This window comes from Cydia pomonella, chromosome 27 (assembly GCF_033807575.1).
Source record: "Cydia pomonella isolate Wapato2018A chromosome 27, ilCydPomo1, whole genome shotgun sequence".
NCBI classification, from domain to species: Eukaryota; Metazoa; Arthropoda; class Insecta; order Lepidoptera; family Tortricidae; genus Cydia; species Cydia pomonella.
Genome location: NC_084729.1, coordinates 7,662,707 through 7,688,333, shown reverse-complemented (window position 1 = coordinate 7,688,333; position 25,627 = coordinate 7,662,707). Strand labels below are relative to the sequence as shown.

General features: G+C 44.5%; 1 protein-coding gene across 1 annotated transcript in view; it reads right to left on the bottom strand.

Moving 5' to 3' along the window:
• Nucleotides 1-6,429: 6,429 nt before the first annotated feature.
• The window catches only part of LOC133532374 (uncharacterized), an 80,514-nt gene continuing 61,316 nt past the window's right edge, over nucleotides 6,430-25,627 (bottom strand). Inside the window, exons 20-27 of the mRNA XM_061870984.1 lie at nucleotides 24,499-24,596; nucleotides 23,408-23,546; nucleotides 20,075-20,261; nucleotides 19,047-19,173; nucleotides 17,778-17,935; nucleotides 13,058-13,144; nucleotides 11,061-11,172; nucleotides 6,430-8,549 (exon numbers count right to left, since the gene is read on the bottom strand). Of these exons, the coding sequence (XP_061726968.1) occupies nucleotides 8,424-8,549; nucleotides 11,061-11,172; nucleotides 13,058-13,144; nucleotides 17,778-17,935; nucleotides 19,047-19,173; nucleotides 20,075-20,261; nucleotides 23,408-23,546; nucleotides 24,499-24,596 (1,034 nt within the window). The 3' untranslated portion in view covers nucleotides 6,430-8,423. The remainder of the gene's footprint in view (nucleotides 8,550-11,060; nucleotides 11,173-13,057; nucleotides 13,145-17,777; nucleotides 17,936-19,046; nucleotides 19,174-20,074; nucleotides 20,262-23,407; nucleotides 23,547-24,498; nucleotides 24,597-25,627) is intronic.

Genomic DNA, 25,627 nt, shown 5'->3' with positions numbered 1-25,627 from the left:
GAAAAAGTTAAGTTAAACTAAAGCACTTTTTTTTTCTTTAGTGTATGATATCTATTTCAGTTGTATATAGTAGTGTGACTACTTAAAAAAACAAATCAAAAATATTTCATAAAATAATTTGAATTGTTCCTAAGTTGCAAAGTACTTAACCCTTTACCAGGCCAAGGGATATATTCCACCCACATCTTATATCGGTTACCGTAGTCAGGTTTTAACTCCAAACCACCTACAAAATATTTTGTCAATCCCTGAAATATTATTTTATGATCTTCATTCAGAACACGCTTCTAAATTGCGTAATAAATCTTCGGCAGCCGTTTAAATTCACTTGAACGCTAATTTCAGTAAACTACGGAGAAATTCGAACACTTTCCATAATTTCTATGAAACAGAAGTACATAGGTCGAACAATTTTTTGATATTTTGTAGATTTTGAGTGTTGAAAGCTAATGTAATCGTAAACATTGCTAAATATTCATGCATTATTGTGTATGACCAGAATTAGGATGTGGGTTGACATTATCCCATGGCCTTATTAGAGTTTAACTGTGTGGGAGCTATTTTTCCCATGGCCCGGTAAATTGTCTTGTCATGTCATAAAAACTCACGTAAGTAAGTAGTGATTGATATAATGTTTCGTAGGAGATTTGGAGTTAAACCTTGACTATTATAACCGATATAAGATGTGGGTGGAATATATCCCTTGGCCTGATCAAGAATATAATAAGACAAAATCTAGTATGACAGTTCATTACTTAGACAGGCGATGGGATAACCGTAACGCACATTTTTATTTCTGGTTTAAAGGAAGATCTCCGACTTTCATAAATACATTTTTTACAAGGCGTTCAATACGGTTGCAACAGCATATAAAGTACGTATTAAGACACGCTGGTTCTTCGGGGCCTGGTAAAGGGTTAACATTACATAATTGTGATGTAAAATGCGAAATCATTTTAATTCTATTTATTGACCAAGGCAAGGCTTTGTCCCTCGAAAAAAGGGGTCACTCGGCAGTTCGGATTACAGCGACGTTCGGATTAGCCTGTGTACGGATTATCGATGCCATACTTTGTATATAAAGGAAAGAGTTAGAAGCGACGAAAGAGCTTGGAGCTAGGTAGACGGTTTTACCTTATAGACGGTCTTCTCCTATTGACCTTATCGTTATTTACTGCTTTGTTTAATCGTAATACGATTAAGAAATTCAAGTTTTATCACCAAATAACTATTAAAAATAATGAAGACTTATTCAAAATAATATTCCTAAATAAACGTATTTTTATAATAAACAGTTCTGTGCACAAATAACTGTGAGTAAATTTATAAACATTTGATTACATTCTATATATATAATACTGGAGCGAACTTAGCACTATTTCTATATATTTCTCGATTCAGGTAAAAGACTGGAACTTATGTGTCTTATGGTATATAAGTAGTAGATAGAAATATATGGGTAATCAGGCATTTTCAGTTAATAGTTTACTTACTGTTTACTTTTTGTCGAAAAAGCACCAATCGACAACTCAGGAGCATGACTATCCATATTCGGCCGAATGCTATGCCACTATTCGGTATTCGGCCGAGTAGTGAAATTGTGGCCGAGTAGGCCGAATACCGAATAGTGGCCGAATATTCGTTGCATCTCTAATGAAAACCCGAAGGACACTTACATCCTCTTTTCAATCAATCTTAATAACTCAAAAATTAAATTTTTCGAAAAAAAAGTAAATAGTAAATACACTATTTTCTGAAAACCCCCATATGGAATATACAAACAAGATGTAACAAAAATAGTGGGGCTTAAAGGCATATTCGGTGTCGTGTGGAAAAAGTACAAGAAATAATTTTTCGACGTGAAAATTTTTTGGCCTTTGTATCGCAGAGTTGGCCGATTTGGACGACCTGCCCCATACAAAAATAAAACTTTTTCGAGTCAAAAAATGTTTTCTTCTTTTTTCCTAGTCAGTACGATACCGAATACGCCCTTAAACATCCCCCCCCCCCCCACTATTTTTGTTACACCTTGTATACAGATGAATATAGTCATACCAAGTTGGCAGCAGTTTTGACAGCCCAGAAAGTGCAAGTGTTATTGTAAACATCAAACTTCTATGAAATTATGAGGTTTAAATAACACTTGCACCGTCTGGGCTATCAAAATCGCTGCCAACTTAGCTTGGTCTGACTGTAGTCTATTTTATCGTCTTATAAGTCTCTTTCTGACTGTGTTAGAGCGAGATGCTTTATCGACGGCGATAAAATAGACTGGATATAGACCAAGCTAAGTTGGCAGCGATTTTGATAGCCCAGACGGTGAAAGTGTTATTTAAACCTCATAATTTCATAGAAGTTTGACGTTAACAATAACACTTGCACAGTCTCGGCTATCAAAATTGCTGCTAACTTAGCTTGGTCTAACTATGCTTCTTCGGATTGAGCGAATGACAAAGAAAATGACAGTTGAAATAGGTACAATAAAAGTTGATTTCATTTGAGTTGACTAGAAAAAGTATATTGTTTACTCATAAGGCATATCGGAGCGGCCTAAGTGCTCAAAAATATCTGAATATGCTAGCAGCTATAGTTTTGTCATTTGAAGCGTGCTCAGATATTTATGAGAACATTGGCTGCTCTGATATATCTGTGTAGAGTCAGACCAAACTAAGTTGGCAGCCATTTTGATAGCCGAGACGGTGCAAGTGTTAAGTAAACGTTATAATTCCATAGAGGTATGACGTTTAAAATAACACTTGCACCTTCTGGGCTATCAAAATCTCTGCCAACTTAGCTTGTTTTGACTATCTATAATTGATGGCGTCTATACGTTTGTAGTATTCGTCCAAAATATGTCGACATTATGCACTTTATTTCAATGGCTTAAGGTTCAAAATGCCAACATAGATTAGATTAGATTAGATTAGATGATTTATTTCATGAAAGACAATTACATAATAAATTTGCATTGATGTCAAAAATATAAGAATTTCTATCATGATCGTCAAAATAAAATAATAAAAATGAAAATAATAACAATACTAATGAAATAAAATTATAGCTCCAATAAGGATTGTCAATACAATTAGAATAAATAAGAGAAACAGTAAGTAGGTAAATACTTACAAAAATCCAAAATATAAATGTACAATGTCAAAACTTACGAAAATACGAGAACAATAAAAATAAAAACGATAAATTAATAAAAGAACACAAATAATATCTCCCAATAAGAATCGTCAACACACAACAATATAAAAACAATGAAATAATATCTCCCAATAAGGATCATCTGTATGATAAAAAAAACAATGTCAATAAATAAAAACAATAAGAATAAAAACAATTTCTGAATCAAAATGTCAATTCCATGAACTCATTTACTGAGTACAGAGGGTTTTCCAACAAAAGGTTTCTCAATTTACGTCTGAATATTTCGTCGCATTGCTCGTTTCTTATCTCGGCAGGTAGGTGCTCGAAATAAGTAGGTCCGATTATTCGTGGGTTCCTTTTTGAAAGCACCAAGCGACGAGGAACTGTTCTGAGACGACCTGTGTTACGCAGTTGTTTTCCCGGACAATCCACACGAGAAAATTGAGCAATATTATTTCTGACAAATATTATTAGTTCAAAGAGGTGTTGTGAGTAGTGAGTCATTATGCGTTCCGAAATAAAAAGATCTTTGCATGGGTGTCTGTGTTTTACTCCAGCAAGTGTACGATTTGCTCTCTTCTGAACTATGAGGACTCTTCTGGCATCAGTGGAGTTACCCCAAATGAGCGTGCCGTACGACATAATAGAATGGAAGTGAGCAAAGTACACCTGCTTTAGAGCTTCCTTCGAGATAAGTGGCTTCATCTTTCGCAACGCAAAGACTGCACTACCCAACCTATCACAGACACTGTCAACATGGTGCTTCCAGTTAAGGTTACAGTCAACTATAAACCCAAGGAACCTACTCTCATTGCACACTGGCATCGGACTGCTGGCCATGCATGGTGGCAGTGGAATCTTCCGACCAGAGAATAGCATTACGTTTGACTTGGAACAGTTTAGTATGAGCCCATTTGCTGAAAACCAGGTCTGTAACTGCGCACAAGCATTACTTATCTTTAGGCTTAGCTGGTCGTAAGATTCTGCACTAACTAACACGGTTGTGTCGTCCGCAAACAATACGGGCAAACCAGCTGCAATATTCGACGGCAGGTCGTTTATAAAGAGCAGAAATAACGTATTTCCAAGAGCAGAACCCTGCGGAATACCGATATTTACAGACCCTACGTTGGATTGTAGTGGTTTGCCGTCGGCAAGCAGTTTTACGACTTGTTTGCGGTCCGATAAAAAAGACGTAAACAGCTGGTGAGCGTTGTCTTGGACACCATACAAATTTAGTTTTTTGAGCAGTAACTCGTGACTGATGACGTCAAATGCCTTCGATAAGTCACACAATATTCCCGCCATCTTGTTTTTGTCATCTAACCCAGTCACTATAGAATCAAACATCCTGTACGCCGCGGTGGTTGTAGACATTTTCTGTCGGTACGCATGTTGGTTACTCGTAATCAGTTTGTTCGATTCCAAGTGATTCATTAGGTGGGACGACAAGATAGACTCAACTATTTTGGATATGGTTGGCACTATTGTAATAGGCCTATAATTGTTGACGTCACACCTGTCGCCCTTTCCTTTAAAAACTGGACATACCCTGGCATTTTTTAAAACGGCAGGATATGTACCAGTTTCGAACATAAGGTTTATGAGCACGACAAGTACGTCACCAACAACCGGCCATATCCAAAAGAGAACATTGGGTGAAATATCAAAAACATCAACGGTGCTACGCTTCTTCATCATAGAGTGTAGTGCCCGATCTAACAGATCGCGAGTGACGACCGGCAGAGTGAAAAAGGGTACGCGCATATATTATTTGTAGTACTTACTTGGTTTGTTTATATAATGAAACAAAAAAAAAACATTAAATTTTCACTAAAATAATTATCTACACTACAGGTCACAATTTTTGATTAGGTACTAATAAATACCTAAAAAAATAAGTTATTATAATTTTAACATAATTGAAATACTGAGCAAAATAGGCAGGAATCATATGAATGGAACGGAATATAATGAAGGGCGGAATATATTACCACAAGTAATTAGATTTTTTTTGCGTAAAGTTAGTACGCTAAGCACAAATAATTTAGTATATTGACCCGCCATTTCCTATACATATATACCGCACGCACGGAATGAGAGCTAACGCGTTGAATTTCGCCGCTAGGAGCGCTAGTGTAGACGCAGTTATATGAATAGAATCTCCATAGCCAGAACTGTTGCAAAAGTGTCCAGCTGTCAGCAATAAATAATAGTTCCAAATCTCTCCAGAGTAGCGCTAGGGTAGCTAAGAACCTAGGCGGTATTGACGGAGTGAAAAGCGCTGTCTATGATTAGATTTTTTTTTCAAGTATTCTAGGTATTGTAGCGCCACCTATTTATGGTTTTTTGTCAGACACTTTTTGGTATATGGAGATTCTATTCCTTAACTCTACCTTCCATACGCAGGTCTTTCAAAATGTCAAATGCATAGTATTTTTGGGGGTTACAAGCTTTTATATCGCGAATTTTCACTCCTTATTCATAATTGTGGTAAATCTTTCTTGTTATTTTTTATTTTTTTATACTACGTCGGTGGCAAACAAGCATACGGCCCGCCTGATGGTAAGCAGTATCCGTAGCCTATGTACGCCTGCAACTCCAGAGGAGTTACATGCACGTTGTCGACCCAACATGGTGAACATTAAATATAGTTCAATAAATGTTAGTGGTTTAAAAAAAGTCTCAACTAAAATATATGCAAAATTAAACAGGGTTAAGAACGGCAAATTTAGACGTTAAAATACTTTTGCGTATATTAGAACATATTATTTTCCTTTAAATAAGTATTGCAGAATTTTGAGAGCTGTTTTTGTGCACCACCGTATACAGTGGCGCCAACTGGTGAGCACAAAAACGGTAACTCATTATATTGCTGTCCGGCCCATGATGCCGGCAGTAACTGCCACTGTGCGAGCAGGACGGCACAATAACTATGCGCGTGCGATAGAGACAGGGAATGGCAGGTCAATGAACGAAATTCTTCGTGGTTATCGTCCTTACTTTACCCACATTCTATGATAACTTGTTCTTACAAATTATTGCAAAAAAATAATATGTCCTACAGTTAAACTGGGGGCGATTGTTAAGAAGTTATTATCGTCGGCCCCGAACTGGTGATTAATAAAAATTAAAATAAATATATCTTAGGTAATAGTTTTAGTACCAAAACTTATACTCTGTATCTTCAGATATTTAAATAAATGTAAACAAAAGCTTAGTAAAGCTACCCTCAAATGGTAATGAGCCATTTGAGGGTAGCTTTACTAGCTTTTGTTTACTAGCCAGTTGAGGGTAGATGAACACATTACGTGATCAGTGACAGATCCAGGCATTTTTGTATTTGGTTGGTTAACCAATAAATGTTATAACTACCCGAAAATGTACAAATTGTTTGTTTACTTTTATTTAAATACCTAAAGATACAGAGTATAGCTTTTACCTTTAACTATTATATATTAAATCAAGGCATAGAATCAGACTCAGATGAGTTGACAGCGGTTTTGACAGCCCAGACTGTGCAAATGTTATTTTAAATACATACCTACTTGCCTCGATTCGTCCTACCAAAGTGTGCCAATGCATATGGAAAACGACGATGGGAATATTTGCTACCACATATCCTCAACGAATTATCCGAAGTAACATATAATAACATTAGTAACAACCCACATAAATGTAAACAAATATTGAAAGCCGCATATCTTAGGTAAGATAATTAAATGTATGTCACACTTATAAGAATATCTCATTTCACGAAGGCGGGTATAAGCGGAACCGAGATCCTAACACCTTAGAATAAGAATCAGGATTGCCGACTTCGTAATATGAAACACTCTATGGTTTTAAAATGTAAATAATAAACCTACTTATAATATTATAGAGTGTAAGAGCGATTACAGCGGCAGTTAAGCCCTATGAGGCTTTGTTCGCTGGAATTATCTTGAGAATGTATGTATAAATTTTTGTGTTAATAAATAATAAAAAAAAAAAAAAAAAATGTCAGACTTCTATGAAATCATTACGTTTACTTAACACTTGCACAGGGTGGGCTATCAAAATCGCTGTCAACTTAGCTTGGTCTGTAACTTCTTTACCAACCACATGTGATACTCGACGTAAATATTAGACATATAGGTAGGTATTTATACTTAGTGAAATTGTAAATTTGTTATTCTCGCTTATCGCGTTACGACTAAATAAAGGGAGTTCTGATACTTTTTTTAATTTGAATTAAATACGTTGAGTCGGTTATCATTTGTTTAGTAGTCTACAGGCCTTTACAGACCTCCCGACAAATCGTATGCGATATAAGATAGTTACTGGCTAAAGTGCCAATTATATCCACACTTTATCAGGCCTGCGGTGGCAGCTTGGTTCCATTTTTATCACTTGTCACTATGCCCGTCACTTTCACGCTTGCAAACTTGTTAGAACGTGACAGGCATGGTGACAAATGATAAAAAGCCGACCATCATAGCCCTACTGATATAAGATCCGATTGCGGCCCGAAAAATAATATTTTTCCGTTTTACCAAATATCCACATCGTTTACAATATTTGAAATGTAAAAAAATGGTTCATATGCAAAAATATCAAACATTGAACATTTTTGGCAATTAGAGACAAAGTATTTTTTACACTGCAAATATTGTTAACGATGTGCTGATATTGCGTGAAACGTAAAACGATTGTCAGGCCCGAAATCGTGACTGATTTCGGGCGCGAAATCGGGAAGGGTGAATATAGTAGGCGCTTAAAGGAGCAACGAATTCTGGGGCGTTCAAGAATAGTAGGGGAAATACGGACAAAATGACATGTATATGTCGCTGTGAAATGTTAATCAGATAAAAACAGAGATTTGGCCAAATCTCTGTTTTCATCATTTCCCTGCGACATATAGACAAATTGACACAGGGGACTTATTACGAAATTGGCGAGCTGTAGTGAGTTTATCAACAACAACATCTCACAGTTGCTATTTTTACAATTTATCCCTAAAACGCCACAATTTAACGCAAATCGCATACAATTACCGGTGAGGTTTGTAATAAGGTTCAAAGTTAAATGGCGTTCTAAAAGTTTTAATTATGTGTCAAGAGATGGCAGTAAATTTACGTTGCTACAAAGTTTACTTCGATGATACACCTCTATTTCAAATTTTGTTCAAAGTAAGGATGTCCAACGCACCTTACACGCCCACAGTTCCCCTTAGCTCCCCAAGTAGTTCTTTAAACTGAATATCGAAGTGAAGTGAGCTGTGAGTGTATCTACGGTTTGACTGCAGTGAAGTACCGCTGGAGGTCCGAGTCGGCCTCCGCTACCCATGCTGCGTTCAAAGCGATGGTGTCCAATGCGGCCACGGCTCCCCTCAGCTCGCCGAATAACTCTTTAAACTGAAACACAAAATACATTTGTATGTTTTTATGGGTGCACTAAATTTTTTACAATTACTTTTCATATATTACGCTCCGCAGGGTGAGCGACAGCTGCCACAGTCTCCTGGCCGTCGTAGCTGATAGGTGGGAGAGTGGTTTGATAAGGCACTGGTCTCATCTGCACTTAAGTTTAGGTTCTAAGACTTCTAAGATAGTTATTAAGTTTAAATTTGTAAGTATAAAAATTTAATACTAACAAAATATGGACCCAAACTGTAATCGGAATTATAGGTATATTATTTACTTAATCAATGAAATAAAATAAGTAAATAAATAATTCAGCCTATATACGTCCCACTGCTGGGCACAGGCCTTCTCTCATGCGCGAGAGGGCTCGGGTCGGGTTATAGTCCCCACGCTAGCCCAATGCGGATTCGGGACTTCACATACACCTTTCCTTCCTTACCAATTCCTTCGAAGATGTATGCAGGTTTCCTCACGATGTTTTTGTGGCTGGTGCAGGCAGCGCGCGGCGGCCAGCAGCGCGGGCAGGACGCGCCAGGTGCTCGCCGCGCCGCGCCATCTAGTGGCAGACAGCTGGCACTCACCCGGTAGTAGTCGTGCGGCTGGTGCAGGCAGCGCGCGGCGGCCAGCAGCGCGGGCAGGACGCGCCAGGTGCTCGCCGCGCCGCGCCATCTAGTGGCAGACAGCTGGCACTCACCCGGTAGTAGTCGTGCGGCTGGTGCAGGCAGCGCGCGGCGGCCAGCAGCGCGGGCAGGACGCGCCAGGTGCTCGCCGCGCCGCGCCATCTAGTGGCAGACAGCTGGCACTCACCCGGTAGTAGTCGTGCGGCTGGTGCAGGCAGCGCGCGGCGGCCAGCAGCGCGGGCAGGACGCGCCAGGTGCTCGCCGCGCCGCGCCATCTAGTGGCAGACAGCTGGCACTCACCCGGTAGTAGTCGTGCGGCTGGTGCAGGCAGCGCGCGGCGGCCAGCAGCGCGGGCAGGACGCGCCAGGTGCTCGCCGCGCCGCACCATCTAGTGGCAGACAGCTGGCACTCACCCGGTAGTAGTCGTGCGGCTGGTGCAGGCAGCGCGCGGCGGCCAGCAGCGCGGGCAGGACGCGCCAGGTGCTCGCCGCGCCGCACCATCTAGTGGCAGACAGCTGGCACTCACCCGGTAGTAGTCGTGCGGCTGGTGCAGGCAGCGCGCGGCGGCCAGCAGCGCGGGCAGGACGCGCCAGGTGCTCGCCGCGCCGCACCATCTAGTGGCAGACAGCTGGCACTCACCCGGTAGTAGTCGTGCGGCTGGTGCAGGCAGCGCGCGGCGGCCAGCAGCGCGGGCAGGACGCGCCAGGTGCTCGCCGCGCCGCACCATCTAGTGGCAGACAGCTGGCACTCACCCGGTAGTAGTCGTGCGGCTGGTGCAGGCAGCGCGCGGCGGCCAGCAGCGCGGGCAGGACGCGCCAGGTGCTCGCCGCGCCGCACCATCTAGTGGCAGACAGCTGGCACTCACCCGGTAGTAGTCGTGCGGCTGGTGCAGGCAGCGCGCGGCGGCCAGCAGCGCGGGCAGGACGCGCCAGGTGCTCGCCGCGCCGCACCATCTAGTGGCAGACAGCTGGCACTCACCCGGTAGTAGTCGTGCGGCTGGTGCAGGCAGCGCGCGGCGGCCAGCAGCGCGGGCAGGACGCGCCAGGTGCTCGCCGCGCCGCACCATCTAGTGGCAGACAGCTGACACTCACCCGGTAGTAGTCGTGCGGCTGGTGCAGGCAGCGCGCGGCGGCCAGCAGCGCGGGCAGGACGCGCCAGGTGCTCGCCGCGCCGCACCATCTAGTGGCAGACAGCTGGCACTCACCCGGTAGTAGTCGTGCGGCTGGTGCAGGCAGCGCGCGGCGGCCAGCAGCGCGGGCAGGACGCGCCAGGTGCTCGCCGCGCCGCACCATCTAGTGGCAGACAGCTGGCACTCACCCGGTAGTAGTCGTGCGGCTGGTGCAGGCAGCGCGCGGCGGCCAGCAGCGCGGGCAGGACGCGCCAGGTGCTCGCCGCGCCGCGCCATCTAGTGGCAGACAGCTGGCACTCACCCGGTAGTAGTCGTGCGGCTGGTGCAGGCAGCGCGCGGCGGCCAGCAGCGCGGGCAGGACGCGCCAGGTGCTCGCCGCGCCGCGCCATCTAGTGGCAGACAGCTGGCACTCACCCGGTAGTAGTCGTGCGGCTGGTGCAGGCAGCGCGCGGCGGCCAGCAGCGCGGGCAGGACGCGCCAGGTGCTCGCCGCGCCGCACCATCTAGTGGCAGACAGCTGGCACTCACCCGGTAGTAGTCGTGCGGCTGGTGCAGGCAGCGCGCGGCGGCCAGCAGCGCGGGCAGGACGCGCCAGGTGCTCGCCGCGCCGCACCATCTAGTGGCAGACAGCTGGCACTCACCCGGTAGTAGTCGTGCGGCTGGTGCAGGCAGCGCGCGGCGGCCAGCAGCGCGGGCAGGACGCGCCAGGTGCTCGCCGCGCCGCACCATCTAGTGGCAGACAGCTGGCACTCACCCGGTAGTAGTCGTGCGGCTGGTGCAGGCAGCGCGCGGCGGCCAGCAGCGCGGGCGGCGGCGGCGCGGGCGCCGCGCGCAGGACGCGCCAGGTGCTTGCTGCGCCGCGCCATCTAGTGACAAAAACATTACCGAAAATCAACTATACGAGTAATTCTCATCAGAACAATATAATATAGAGACCGAATTATTTATAGCATTAATATTTTATACAATCGTGATTAGAGAGAGCTTTTCAGCTGAGTACCGTGTTTAGGCAACGCAGCATGTTGAGTTGCCTAAGTAAGGTACGAGATTGAAAAACTTGATTATATTACTATTATATACAATACTTTTTCTATGAGTCATCTGAAGTAATATATTTTTTTTTGCTATAAAACCTAAATTATTAATGAAAATTGGTAAGTATCTCAGTAGCCAAAAATGTAGTAAGAAATACATAATATTTAGTCCCACCCCGCACCCGTTTAGTATTTTTTATTGGTGCGCATCGCACGTTCATTGGTAAAAAAAATTATTGTTGACTCCAGCGTATCGAAATCAATATTATAATTGAGTTGGGAGATTATTCATGACAAGTTCGCAATTATAAATATTGGTTATACTAAATCTTAATTCAACCATTACAGTCGACGAGTAGAAAAAAAATGTTAATAACATAATTATTAGTGTAAAAAGACCTGCAAAGTTTGAAATAGGACGCTTTTCTTTTATTGGATTTTATTTTTTAGACGTTTATTTATTATTAATCATAGATGGTAGGATCGTATAGATGTGCTATAGGCGTGCGCCCGCGAGGGACGGAACATACACAATGCGGCAAAATTAAAAATACGTTTTAACATTCCTGACTACATACCAAAAACAACCTACGTAATTTGGTCGGGTTATTTGTTGCCCACCATAAAAAAAACGGCCAAGTGCAAGTCGAACTCGCCCATGAAGGGTTCCGTACCATTTATGACGCATTAAAAAAACTACTTACTAGATCTCGTTCAAACCAATTTTCGGTGGAAGCTTGCATGGTAATGTATATCATATATATTTTTTTGATTTTTCATTCTGTTATTTTAGAAGTTACAGGGGGGGGGGGGGGGAAACATTTTTTCACTTTGGAAGTGTCTCTCGCGCAAACTATTCAGTTTAAAAAAAAATGATAGGAACCTAAAAAAAATTTTTTGAAGACCTATCCATAGATACCCCACACGAATGGGTATGGGTTTGATGAAAAAAAAATTTTTTTTTAAATTTTATGATGTATAAAAAAAAACTACTTACTCGATGTCGTTTAAACCAATTTTCGGTGAAAGTTTGCATGGCAATGTATATCATATATTTTTTTTAGATTTTTCATTCTGTTATTTTAGAAGTTACGGGGGGGGGGGGGGGGGGGGGGGGGGCTCACAAATTTTACCACTTTGGAAGTGTCTCTCGCGCAAACTATTCAGTTTAGGAAAAAATGATATTAGAAACCTCAATATCATTTTTAAAGACCTATCCATAGATACCCCACACGTATGGGTTTGATAAAAAAAGATTTTTTGAGTTTCAGTTCTAAGTATGGGGAACCCCCAAAATTTATTGTTTTTTTTTTCTATTTTTGTGTAAAAATATTAATGCGGTTCATAGAACAAGTATAATTGCTCTTATAGTTTCGGAAAAAAGTGGCTGTGACATAATCGGACAGACAGACGGACATGACGAATCTATAAGGGTTCCGTTTTTTGCCATTTGGCTACGGAACCCTAAAAATGGTGGTCAACAAAAAACGTCTACATCACTTAGGACTTTTTAGAAGTAGGCACGAAGGACAAGTGAGACTGTGACAAGGACAAACAATATAGCGCCTTCTCAGCTACTCCTACTGAAAGATACACGAGACTATCCCGCTCGGTCATTTCCCCCCCACTGTTCATGTCTAATCCAGTTAAAATACTAGATTCATGTTATTAATAGTTTGGCGACAGTAGCGACACCTGCGGCTTTTAAATGATTTACCTGCAAGCGGCTGCGCAGAGCGCTGTGACCCATTGCTTCCACTCGCGGCCCCGCTGCGCCTCTGGTGACAGCGCGGTGAATGCGAATCTGCAAACAAGAGTTCAGTTAGCTAGCGACATCTATCTCTAAATCGCGGAAAAATTACCAGATCAACATGGACATGATAGGGACCGTGCGCGTTGGAGGGTCTGCCATCTTGTGGCCTGAATTGGAAACAAACATATACATTGATACTTCACGCCAAAGCAAGTGCTGCCATTTACCGTTCTCGTACGTTTTTTGTGCATAGTAGGTTGGAAGCATAAACATCACATCTACACCTCGCGTCAAAAATCTGACATCTCCTATGCTGCCCCCTGCAGTTTTAACAGCAAACGTTTCAACAGACGATTTGATGCAATAACTGACCCTAACACTCTTTACCATTATCTTGGTCTCATCAAGGTATTCCTTAGTATTTTACAACTGAGTTTAAACTACTTTAAACGCGCGGAATTGTATGTTTAAGCGAGGCCACACAGGACACTGCTAATGCCTTCCAACAGGTCTGCTTTCCTACCAAGCCGTGAGTTCTACCTGTAGAACAGCCAGTCGTCCTTCGGCGATGCCAACGCCGCTAACAGCGCTCGGTGGCTATACAAAGGCCACGGGGCCACACAGGACACTGCTAATGCCTTCCAACAGGTCTGCTTTCCTACCAAGCCGTGAGTTCTACCTGTAGAACAGCCAGTCGTCCTTCGGCGATGCCAACGCCGCTAACAGCGCTCGGTGGCTATACAAAGGCCACGGGGCCACACAGGACACTGCTAATGCCTTTCAACAGGTCTGCTTTCCTACCAAGCCGTGAGTTCTACCTGTAGAACAGCCAGTCGTCCTTCGGCGATGCCAACGCCGCTAACAGCGCTCGGTGGCTATACAAAGGCCACGGGGCCACACAGGACACTGCTAATGCCTTCCAACAGGTCTGCTTTCCTACCAAGCCGTGAGTTCTACCTGTAGAACAGCCAGTCGTCCTTCGGCGATGCCAACGCCGCTAACAGCGCTCGGTGGCTATACAAAGGCCACGGGGCCACACAGGACACTGCTAATGCCTTCCAACAGGTCTGCTTTCCTACCAAGCCGTGAGTTCTACCTGTAGAACAGCCAGTCGTCCTTCGGCGATGCCAACGCCGCTAACAGCGCTCGGTGGCTATACAAAGGCCACGGGGCCACACAGGACACTGCTAATGCCTTTCAACAGGTCTGCTTTCCTACCAAGCCGTGAGTTCTACCTGTAGAACAGCCAGTCGTCCTTCGGCGATGCCAACGCCGCTAACAGCGCTCGGTGGCTATACAAAGGCCACGGGGCCACACAGGACACTGCTAATGCCTTCCAACAGGTCTGCTTTCCTACCAAGCCGTGAGTTCTACCTGTAGAACAGCCAGTCGTCCTTCGGCGATGCCAACGCCGCTAACAGCGCTCGGTGGCTATACAAAGGCCACGGGGCCACACAGGACACTGCTAATGCCTTTCAACAGGTCTGCTTTCCTACCAAGCCGTGAGTTCTACCTGTAGAACAGCCAGTCGTCCTTCGGCGATGCCAACGCCGCTAACAGCGCTCGGTGGCTATACAAAGGCCACGGGGCCACACAGGACACTGCTAATGCCTTCCAACAGGTCTGCTTTCCTACCAAGCCGTGAGTTCTACCTGTAGAACAGCCAGTCGTCCTTCGGCGATGCCAACGCCGCTAACAGCGCTCGGTGGCTATACAAAGGCCACGGGGCCACACAGGACACTGCTAATGCCTTCCAACAGGTCTGCTTTCCTACCAAGCCGTGAGTTCTACCTGTAGAACAGCCAGTCGTCCTTCGGCGATGCCAACGCCGCTAACAGCGCTCGGTGGCTATACAAAGGCCACGGGGCCACACAGGACACTGCTAATGCCTTTCAATAGGTCTGCTTTCCTACCAAGCCGTGAGTTCTACCTGTAGAACAGCCAGTCGTCCTTCGGCGATGCCAACGCCGCTAACAGCGCTCGGTGGCTATACAAAGGCCACGGGGCCACACAGGACACTGCTAATGCCTTCCAACAGGTCTGCTTTCCTACCAAGCCGTGAGTTCTACCTGTAGAACAGCCAGTCGTCCTTCGGCGATGCCAACGCCGCTAACAGCGCTCGGTGGCTATACAAAGGCCACGGGGCCACACAGGACACTGCTAATGCCTTCCAACAGGTCTGCTTTCCTACCAAGCCGTGAGTTCTACCTGTAGAACAGCCAGTCGTCCTTCGGCGATGCCAACGCCGCTAACAGCGCTCGGTGGCTATACAAAGGCCACGGGGCCACACAGGACACTGCTAATGCCTTCCAACAGGTCTGCTTTCCTACCAAGCCGTGAGTTCTACCTGTAGAACAGCCAGTCGTCCTTCGGCGATGCCAACGCCGCTAACAGCGCTCGGTGGCTATACAAAGGCCACGGGGCCACACAGGACACTGCTAATGCCTTCCAACAGGTCTGCTTTCCTACCAAGCCGTGAGTTCTACCTGTAGAACAGCCAGTCGTCCTTCGGCGATGCCAACGCCGCTAACAGCGCTCGGTGGCTATACAAAGGCCACGGGGCCACACAGGACACTCCTACTATCCATTATCTTGGTCTCATCAAGGTATTCCTTAGTATTTTACAACTGAGTTTAAACTACTTTAAACGCGCGGAATTGTATGTTTAAGCGAGGCCACACAGGACACTGCTAATGCCTTCCAACAGGTCTGCTTTCCTACCAAGCCGTGAGTTCTACCTGTAGAACAGCCAGTCGTCCTTCGGCGATGCCAACGCCGCTAACAGCGCTCGGTGGCTATACAAAGGCCACGGGGCCACACAGGACACTGCTAATGCCTTCCAACAGGTCTGCTTTCCTACCAAGCCGTGAGTTCTACCTGTAGAACAGCCAGTCGTCCTTCGGCGATGCCAACGCCGCTAACAGCGCTCGGTGGCTATACAAAGGCCACGGGGCCACACAGGACACTGCTAATGCCTTTCAACAGGTCTGCTTTCCTACCAAGCCGTGAGTTCTACCTGTAGAACAGCCAGTCGTCCTTCGGCGATGCCAACGCCGCTAACAGCGCTCGGTGGCTATACAAAGGCCACGGGGCCACACAGGACACTGCTAATGCCTTCCAACAGGTCTGCTTTCCTACCAAGCCGTGAGTTCTACCTGTAGAACAGCCAGTCGTCCTTCGGCGATGCCAACGCCGCTAACAGCGCTCGGTGGCTATACAAAGGCCACGGGGCCACACAGGACACTGCTAATGCCTTCCAACAGGTCTGCTTTCCTACCAAGCCGTGAGTTCTACCTGTAGAACAGCCAGTCGTCCTTCGGCGATGCCAACGCCGCTAACAGCGCTCGGTGGCTATACAAAGGCCACGGGGCCACACAGGACACTGCTAATGCCTTTCAACAGGTCTGCTTTCCTACCAAGCCGTGAGTTCTACCTGTAGAACAGCCAGTCGTCCTTCGGCGATGCCAACGCCGCTAACAGCGCTCGGTGGCTATACAAAGGCCACGGGGCCACACAGGACACTGCTAATGCCTTCCAACAGGTCTGCTTTCCTACCAAGCCGTGAGTTCTACCTGTAGAACAGCCAGTCGTCCTTCGGCGATGCCAACGCCGCTAACAGCGCTCGGTGGCTATACAAAGGCCACGGGGCCACACAGGACACTGCTAATGCCTTCCAACAGGTCTGCTTTCCTACCAAGCCGTGAGTTCTACCTGTAGAACAGCCAGTCGTCCTTCGGCGATGCCAACGCCGCTAACAGCGCTCGGTGGCTATACAAAGGCCACGGGGCCACACAGGACACTGCTAATGCCTTCCAACAGGTCTGCTTTCCTACCAAGCCGTGAGTTCTACCTGTAGAACAGCCAGTCGTCCTTCGGCGATGCCAACGCCGCTAACAGCGCTCGGTGGCTATACAAAGGCCACGGGGCCACACAGGACACTGCTAATGCCTTCCAACAGGTCTGCTTTCCTACCAAGCCGTGAGTTCTACCTGTAAAACAGCCAGTCGTCCTTCGGCGATGCCAACGCCGCTAACAGCGCTCGGTGGCTATACAAAGGCCACGGGGCCACACAGGACACTGCTAATGCCTTCCAACAGGTCTGCTTTCCTACCAAGCCGTGAGTTCTACCTGTAGAACAGCCAGTCGTCCTTCGGCGATGCCAACGCCGCTAACAGCGCTCGGTGGCTATACAAAGGCCACGGGGCCACACAGGACACTGCTAATGCCTTCCAACAGGTCTGCTTTCCTACCAAGCCGTGAGTTCTACCTGTAGAACAGCCAGTCGTCCTTCGGCGATGCCAACGCCGCTAACAGCGCTCGGTGGCTATACAAAGGCCACGGGGCCACACAGGACACTGCTAATGCCTTCCAACAGGTCTGCTTTCCTACCAAGCCGTGAGTTCTACCTGTAGAACAGCCAGTCGTCCTTCGGCGATGCCAACGCCGCTAACAGCGCTCGGTGGCTATACAAAGGCCACGGGGCCACACAGGACACTGCTAATGCCTTCCAACAGGTCTGCTTTCCTACCAAGCCGTGAGTTCTACCTGTAGAACAGCCAGTCGTCCTTCGGCGATGCCAACGCCGCTAACAGCGCTCGGTGGCTATACAAAGGCCACGGGGCCACACAGGACACTGCTAATGCCTTTCAACAGGTCTGCTTTCCTACCAAGCCGTGAGTTCTACCTGTAGAACAGCCAGTCGTCCTTGGGCGACGCCAACGCCGCCAGCAGCGCTCGGTGGCTATACAGAGGACGCGGGGCCGCGTAAGATGCCGTTAATGCCTTCCAGCAGGTCTGCCAGCCCATGAGACCATAAGTTCGCACGCCCGCTGTGAAGGCCGCCTGTAAATGACATTTGTTAATTGGTAGCTGTGCCCGCGACTCTGTTCAATGTTTAATTAATTATTATTTTTTTGTATTAATGTAGAATAAGTTTGTGACAATGCTTGTGCCGATTACATTATTATTTTGACGAAGCATGTGGTCGATTCACTTTGTATTTCATTATGAATAAAAGATATGGTTATTTGTGTTGTTGCTTACGTAGAACCGTCTATTCTTTTCTAATATAATGGTTAAAAGTTACAGCAACCTGATAGTAGGTACCTGTTATTTAAGTATTTTCTCAGTTCTATATATATATATATATATAGATCCTACTATCAGGTTGCTGTAACTATATATATATTATATATTTAGGATTTTGTTATGTACACTATAAGTTTACACTTTTTTTTTTTCAATTGTACATTGTTAAGGAACCCTAACTCACGGAGATCTGAGGGGAATGCACCGCGCGGGGGAGGCAGCCGCATAATTTGCATATCACTCTTCGCCGTTCGCTGTTGACGAGCGCACACATACTTCCCTTTTTTTTTAAACTCAAAATCAGTGTCAAAATGGTGTAGTTAATAAGCCTATATAGTAAAAACTGAATGTAATGAAGAAATTTGTATTAAAATCATTCAAAAGTATCAATCTGCATACGTTATTCAATCATCCAGTCATTAATCAAGCATCCTACATTCAAAATCCAAAAAGCAATTGACGCCAAAGTCTACATACATCAAAATTTAAAATTAGGAAACTATAGGTCTATAACGAAATCTTAGCTATTAGCTAAGTTGCTCATATGTTTATTTTAAGACTGTTTGTTTCTCAATAAAAAAACTTAACCCTCTGTACAAAAGAGGGGTGTTATAACACTTATAAGTTAATTTCACCCCTATGTGTGTGTCTATCTGTGGCTCTTAAAAGGGTACACCTGTTTGGATGCGATTTTATTTATTTGGAAGCAGGTTTTCTAGCGCTGGTTCTTAAACGTGTTTTATTAAAATCGGTTCATCCATTTCATTGCATTGGGTTTTTTTTTTTTTTTTTGTAAAAGGAAAGATGCGTCAATGTGCTTATGTGTTTGACTTAGTCCATCAAAGGTAGATACATTTGTGCTCACCTCCTGATATATCTCCGGTATGGTCTTGTTGGTGTTGCGCCAGGAATCAAACAGACGTACCGCCTGTTTTGTGACCTTCTCGTTTTCCCACTCCACACCGGCTGTAAGCAGCGCGCCGCTTAGCCATCTGTCAGAAAGAGATTTTTAATATAAGGTCTAGGTCTACTTTATCAAAATTTGACGTGGCTCACAGAAACAAATATGTTATGGCAGGTACAATCTTACACTTTGGACCCGGGTACGTCCTTAAACTACGTCCAAAAGAGAGGTATTGGCACTGTGAACATATCGCTTCGTGTGGTAGGTCACAGCACAGCGGATGTCATTCCAGATCTAGAGCAGAGCCCAACTGGGGAAGTACCTCCACCTTACAGAAAACCGCAGCCAAATAACACTAGACCCTACTCAGTTGTGTTCCTGCCGGTGAGTAAGGTTGCCAGAGCTGAACGAGGGTGCGGATTGTTAGGGTCGGCGACGCGCATGTAACTCCTCTGGATTAACAAGCGTACATAGGCTACGGCTACTGCTTACCATCAGGCGGGCCGTATGCTTGTTTGCGACCGACCTAATATAAAAATGGGAGTAAACTGACCTTTAAAATGTCTTCGTTTATGAGGTTAGTGTATTACTTATTAGGAGGAGAGTCGCGCCCAGCAGGGAAGCCAAAAATGCGTTGGTATGACGATAACAAGAGAACAGCTGGATCGAAATGGGTACATAGAGCGCAAACCAGAGCAGAATGGCAAAAACTTTTTAACAAAAAATAAAACCGACTTCAAATATTACCAAAAGCGCCATACATGTACCTATAACATTTGAAGAGTTTCCTCGATTTCTCCAAGATCCCATCATCAGACCCCGACTTGGTGCCAACGGGACCATCTAAGGGTTATACCCGTTCCTCCAGTAACCTCCTCCTCCTCCTTTTTTGAAGTCGGTTAAAAATTGAAAGAGGCCTACATCTCAAAAATAGAAATGGGCTAAGAAGAAAAAGAAGAAGGAGTAATAACTCATTGACTAACACTTACAACTGATCCTCATTCAGCGTCTCCATTTCTTGACTGGTGTATATGGTCACAGTATCAGGGTGTAGAGTGACCAACATTTTGGCTAGAGGCGGGCCTGACGAAGTCAGACGAAGTAGCTCTTTCCACCACGAGAAGTGGTTGAGAACCACGCGCCAGGGTGCCCAGTGCGTCTCCTTATTCAGGCGGGCTGCGGGAAATACGGAAATAAATTAAAGAAGTTTTTTTATACAACTCGAACTGGATCAAAACAAAAGGGGGTATTACTGCAATGTCCTACCACCAGAGTGCAGCACTAGCTTATACGGATCCCTTTGTTTGGCATAATTATTGAAAGTCATAATGTAATGAGAGTCATATTATCATTAGTCATAACTCTGAAACCGTTAACTTTTCAGGAATTTCCTTAGGTTATCCTATAGATAGGTTAGGTTTGTTTTATGCCAATCCTGAAAAGTTACGCGTTTCTGAGAAAAACCAAATTATGGCTAACGAAACTGCGGACAAACAATACATTATGACTTAAAACTTTATGGGAAACAATAGAGACCCCTAGCTTAATATTGTTTACCATAGATGAACTTGCCTATGCCTTAACCTTTTGACCGCCAAAGACGTCATATACGCGCGCGGCTACAGGCCAATATCAACCTTCATGCGTACCAACAAGGTTCACGATTACGCGCCGCGTGCAATAGGCGTGGCGTTCAAAAGGTTAAACAATTTTTTGACAAGTTTTCACTATGAATTTGATGCATCAAGGCGGTTTACAGAGGGCTGGAAAACGCGAAAATCGAAATTTTTATCATCTGCATCTTTATCGCTCAAATGTGCAAGAATAATAGAGAGTCAGATAACGAAACTTCGATTTTCGTATGTGCTAGTGGCGCCCCCTACGCAGAGTTTTACATAATATTCCCTATTAAGAAATAAAAGTAAACCGATGATGACGTGCCTTAAACTAATTATACGGATTCCACTCACGTGTTTTTTAACCTTTTGACCGCCAAAGACGTTAAATGACGCGCGCGGCTACAGCCCAATATCAACCTTCATGCGTACCGACAAGGTTCACGATTACGCGCCGCGTACGATAGGCGTGGCGTTCAAAAGGTTAATCAGTCGTGCGACATGTTTCGGAGAGCCTAGGTCATCTTTCTTAAGCACTAATAGTACAAGCAGCGTCCACAACGGCTGCGATTCGCGTACTGCTCCGCGCCGCGCCGCGTCGCTGAGAGAACCGGTTGGGGGAGATGTTGCGCTGTCGTAGTAGGCAGGCATATTTTGTATAAATGTGTATTTCTCTCGTATAATTTTGTATTATCAGTTTTTTTGTCATTTTATTAATTGTATTTCCTGTGTGTATTGTGGCAAACAAATAAACGGATTATCTATCTATCTACTCTCAGCGCGCGCGCATCAGCGTGCGACGCGGCGCGGAGCAGTACGCGAAGCGCGGCCGTTGTGAACGCTTCTAGCACTGTTAGTGCTTGAGAAAGGAGACCTAGGCTCTCCGAAACATGTCGCGCGAGTGACTAAAAAACACGTGAGTTGAATCCGTAGAATTAGTTTAATGTTAGTATGTCTCACAACAGTTTAAATTCGATGATCTGCCTGTGAGTCGATACATTTTGCATATTTAGAGTAGCTAATTAGTTTTGCTGAAGGTTGCCTTTGCCATCGTAATCTTCGTATGTTTTACAATTATTATTTTATTAAATATTTATTACAATAAAGTGCCTAAATGTGCGAATAAGGTTACAGTGAGAAAGCCACAAGTGAGCAAATTTAGTGCTTATTGCTTGCGGCACAAGACACATTCCTGAACACAAAGTGATGTGAAGTGCCTTTTTACCTGTAACACCTTTCCGAAGACATGGAAAACAATATGAGCACTTAATATCGGATGTTAAAAAACAACGGGTTGCACTCCGGGAGTGCTGGCAGAAGTGAAAACTTAATATTAACGTTGTGCATTTTTGACATTTTGGAGAAATTGAGTGGCAGTTTTATAAAAAGAGATAATTCTCTATTATACCTACGTAAATAAATTTGAGTGTGGAAGATATTTTGAAATGCTAATTTTAGTGTTAATATATAACATAGACACTAGACAGAGTAATTCATGAGACGTAAGCAGGACTACAGCCTACACAATCAGTAACTGTTAATGAATCGTTCACCATCATAATAAGTAAAACAATCACGCTTCTTTTCTGTTATTTAACTTTTTGGTAAGGAAAAAATTGAGTATCCCACAATCATGGACGCCCAACAACACAAAGATACAATACAACACAATTAACAAAGATTAAACCTCTTCAACCGTTATCACAGCACTCTGATTATGAGGAAAATGCAATGTCACACTTGAATGAGATACGATTTTTCACAAGTAACCAGGCTTCGATAACATTCAATTTGCACGTCACATTTGTCACGTGTCGGTCTTACGAATTTTCAATCTGTCGGTCACGTGACACCTGACGCGAATTTAACATTTTTTCATCACAAAAAGTGCACAACGCCGCTAAAGAATTTTTCACTGCAAAAATTAGCTTTAACAGATTAAATAGTAGAGGGCCAAATACGATTAATACTCATATATCAGGACTGAAATATTTTATCGGATAGATAACCCTATCCTTATAAGGCCCACGTTCCTACTTATAGTAAGTTCAGTTTCAGAAAAAAGTGTACCAATTTTGTTTCAACAAATATAACACATAAATATATATGACAATTGATTATGTATAATAAAGTGACATACAGTGGATCCACTACTACTACTTTTGTACAACATAGTGACGCGACCTGATAATGCCTAATAAAAGGTTCGCAGTCATAGTCCTGCAAGTACCTATCTCACGGTCAGAAAGAGGCATCCGACCAATCTGTCCTAGTATCCAATCGTATACGTGGTTTGGCACCAAATTGTATTGCACCCCAACCAAGGTTGACATTGGACCGTAGGATACTTGATTGGTCACCGTGTATGGTCTAAGGTTATTGTAGGCTAGTTACTTCTGCTGCCTGCAACATCCTTCTGGATCCAAGAAAACTTTTATTTATGAATTTGTAACTATTTCCTGTATGACTGACTGGATGTCGTTCGATACCACCCGTCAGGGGGGTATGAGGGACCGCTTCCGCCTTCCGGCTGCGGCGGCTGTCGCGGGTCGCTCCCCACCGACCGGTGGAGAGGTCAATTGGCAGTCATTTGGGGGACGGTGTGTGTGGCTGGTGTGGGCCAGCTCTTCGCTACCGATCGTTATATGTCCTGTATAAAATAGATGAGTCCTTTATAAAGGTCTCCGGGAAGCTGGCACGCCGTACCTGCAGCCGCGACGGCGCGCGAGGCGGGCAGGCGGCGCGCGCGGCTCAGCACGAAGGCGTCGTCCAGCAGCAGCGCGCGCTCCGCCGGCGCCCCGCCCAGGTACAGCGCGGACGCACGCGCGGCTGCCGCCTCTGCCGTCTGCAACGATGAACTCGATATTAAAAACATATCAATAAACCGGCCAAGAGCATGTCGGGCCACGCTCAGTGTAGGGTTCCGTAGTTACTCTTCCGTCACAATAAGCTAAACTGGAGCTTAAAGTATAGTAAATTGTTAACCAAGGGATGAAACGGTACCTTTCACCCGAGTTAAACAAATAGACAAATTTGCATAATCAGTACCTAAGTAAAGTAAGTCTTTTTACTATGAAGGGAAAACTTTTTGCGATAACTCAAAAACAGCTTAACTGATCATGTCCGCTATAGTTTTCATTTAATGTCTTTCTTAAGCTCTACTTCCACAATTTTTTTCATATTTTTTGGACCTATGGTTCAAAAGTTAGAGGTGGGGGGGACACATTTTTTTTTTTCTTTTGGAGCGATTATCTCCGAATATATTCACTTTATCAAAAAATATTTCTTGAAAACCCCTATTAGTTTTGAAAGACCTTTCCAACGATACCCCACACTCTAGGGTTGAAGCGAAAAAAAAATTCACCCCCACTTTACGTGTAGGGGAGGTACCCTAAAAAAAATTAAATTTTTAGATTTTATTGTACGACTTTGTCGGTTTTATCGATTTATATATCCATGCCAAATTTCAGCTTTCTAGCACTAACGACCACGGAGCAAAGCCTCGGACAGACAGACAGACAGACAGACAGACAGACAGACGGACATGGCGAAACTATAAGGGTTCCGTTTTATGCCATTTGGCTACGGAACCCTAAAAAGCTTAAAGTTAAAGTGCTGTTATTAGAGCGCGGGCCAGGAGCATATTTCGTCAGTCATCGCAATCCGCAATCTACTGACTAAATAAGAAAACTTAAACTTGACATTTGCACTGCTGCCCCTTTTACTTTCACAAGTAAACAATGAGCATTGACAATTTTATCAACTTAAATATGCGTGTTAAATATAGGTAATGTTACCTCTCCAGCGGATGGGTTCTGCGGCGCGACTCGATACAGGCCTCGCGCCCCGACATTGTACCGGACCCACTTGTGCCTACCCAAGTCGGGTACCAACACTGAAACGAATACATACATGTCACAACATAAAACAAGACAAGCTTGCACATGTATCAACATATATCCATTTCTGGTGAGCAGATTTGCACGTTCCAACGCGCTCCAGTTTGAACCCTAAGAGCGTTTTCACATTTTCCGATCCGATATCGGATGTAGGATTCTACAATAGACAAGGACAAACAATACTAAAAGATACATAAGTCTATCCCTTTCGGTCATTTCAGATCACGCACACTACTAGAAACATACTGCTACACATGCACGCACACAAACAAAAATTATCGTCCGACATATCTAAAACTGTCGGAAGCACCTTGCGATATCGCATGTTGGAAGGTGTTCATGACAAAAAGAGCTGCGGGAGAGTGCCATATGGCATGAAGTCCATCTTTTTGCGTTATATATCGTTGTTTTTGTAATGATGATTTAGTAAATGCATAAATAAACACAAAGAAGCAAATATATTTTACAATTTACGTCCTTCCGACCGCCGATATCGGATCGGACAACGTGAAACGCTCTAATGGTACCGTAATTAACATTGAGACGCGAACACTTTACATGATACCAATGCGATGCACATTTTAAATGAAGCTATTTATTCTTGTCATTTTGGTGTTAGTTTAAGCACGGCACGACTATACCAACCAACGAGATTGAGTATAAAAGGCGTATTGTCAAAGTAAATCGTGTAGTCAACTAAATTTACTGCCATCTTTCGACAGTATTAAAAAAAAAAAAACTTTAAGAATGACAGAGGCTATATATTTGATCAATGTTCTCTTATGTTAAATATCAAACGGTGTCGCCATCTCCTCGAGTATAGGCCAAAGGTATATCGCCATCTATTCGAGCATACATTTTTCTTGATTTTTTCGAGTTTCTTTCTTCTTAGACTTTATTTATCTTATACGGAGTTATATATATCTTTGATGCCAACTGAGGGCTGTGGTTTCTTCACATGGGGGCAACGGTCATGAGCAATGGAGGACTGTGTTAACGGCCTCACCCTTGCGTACCATATATTTAT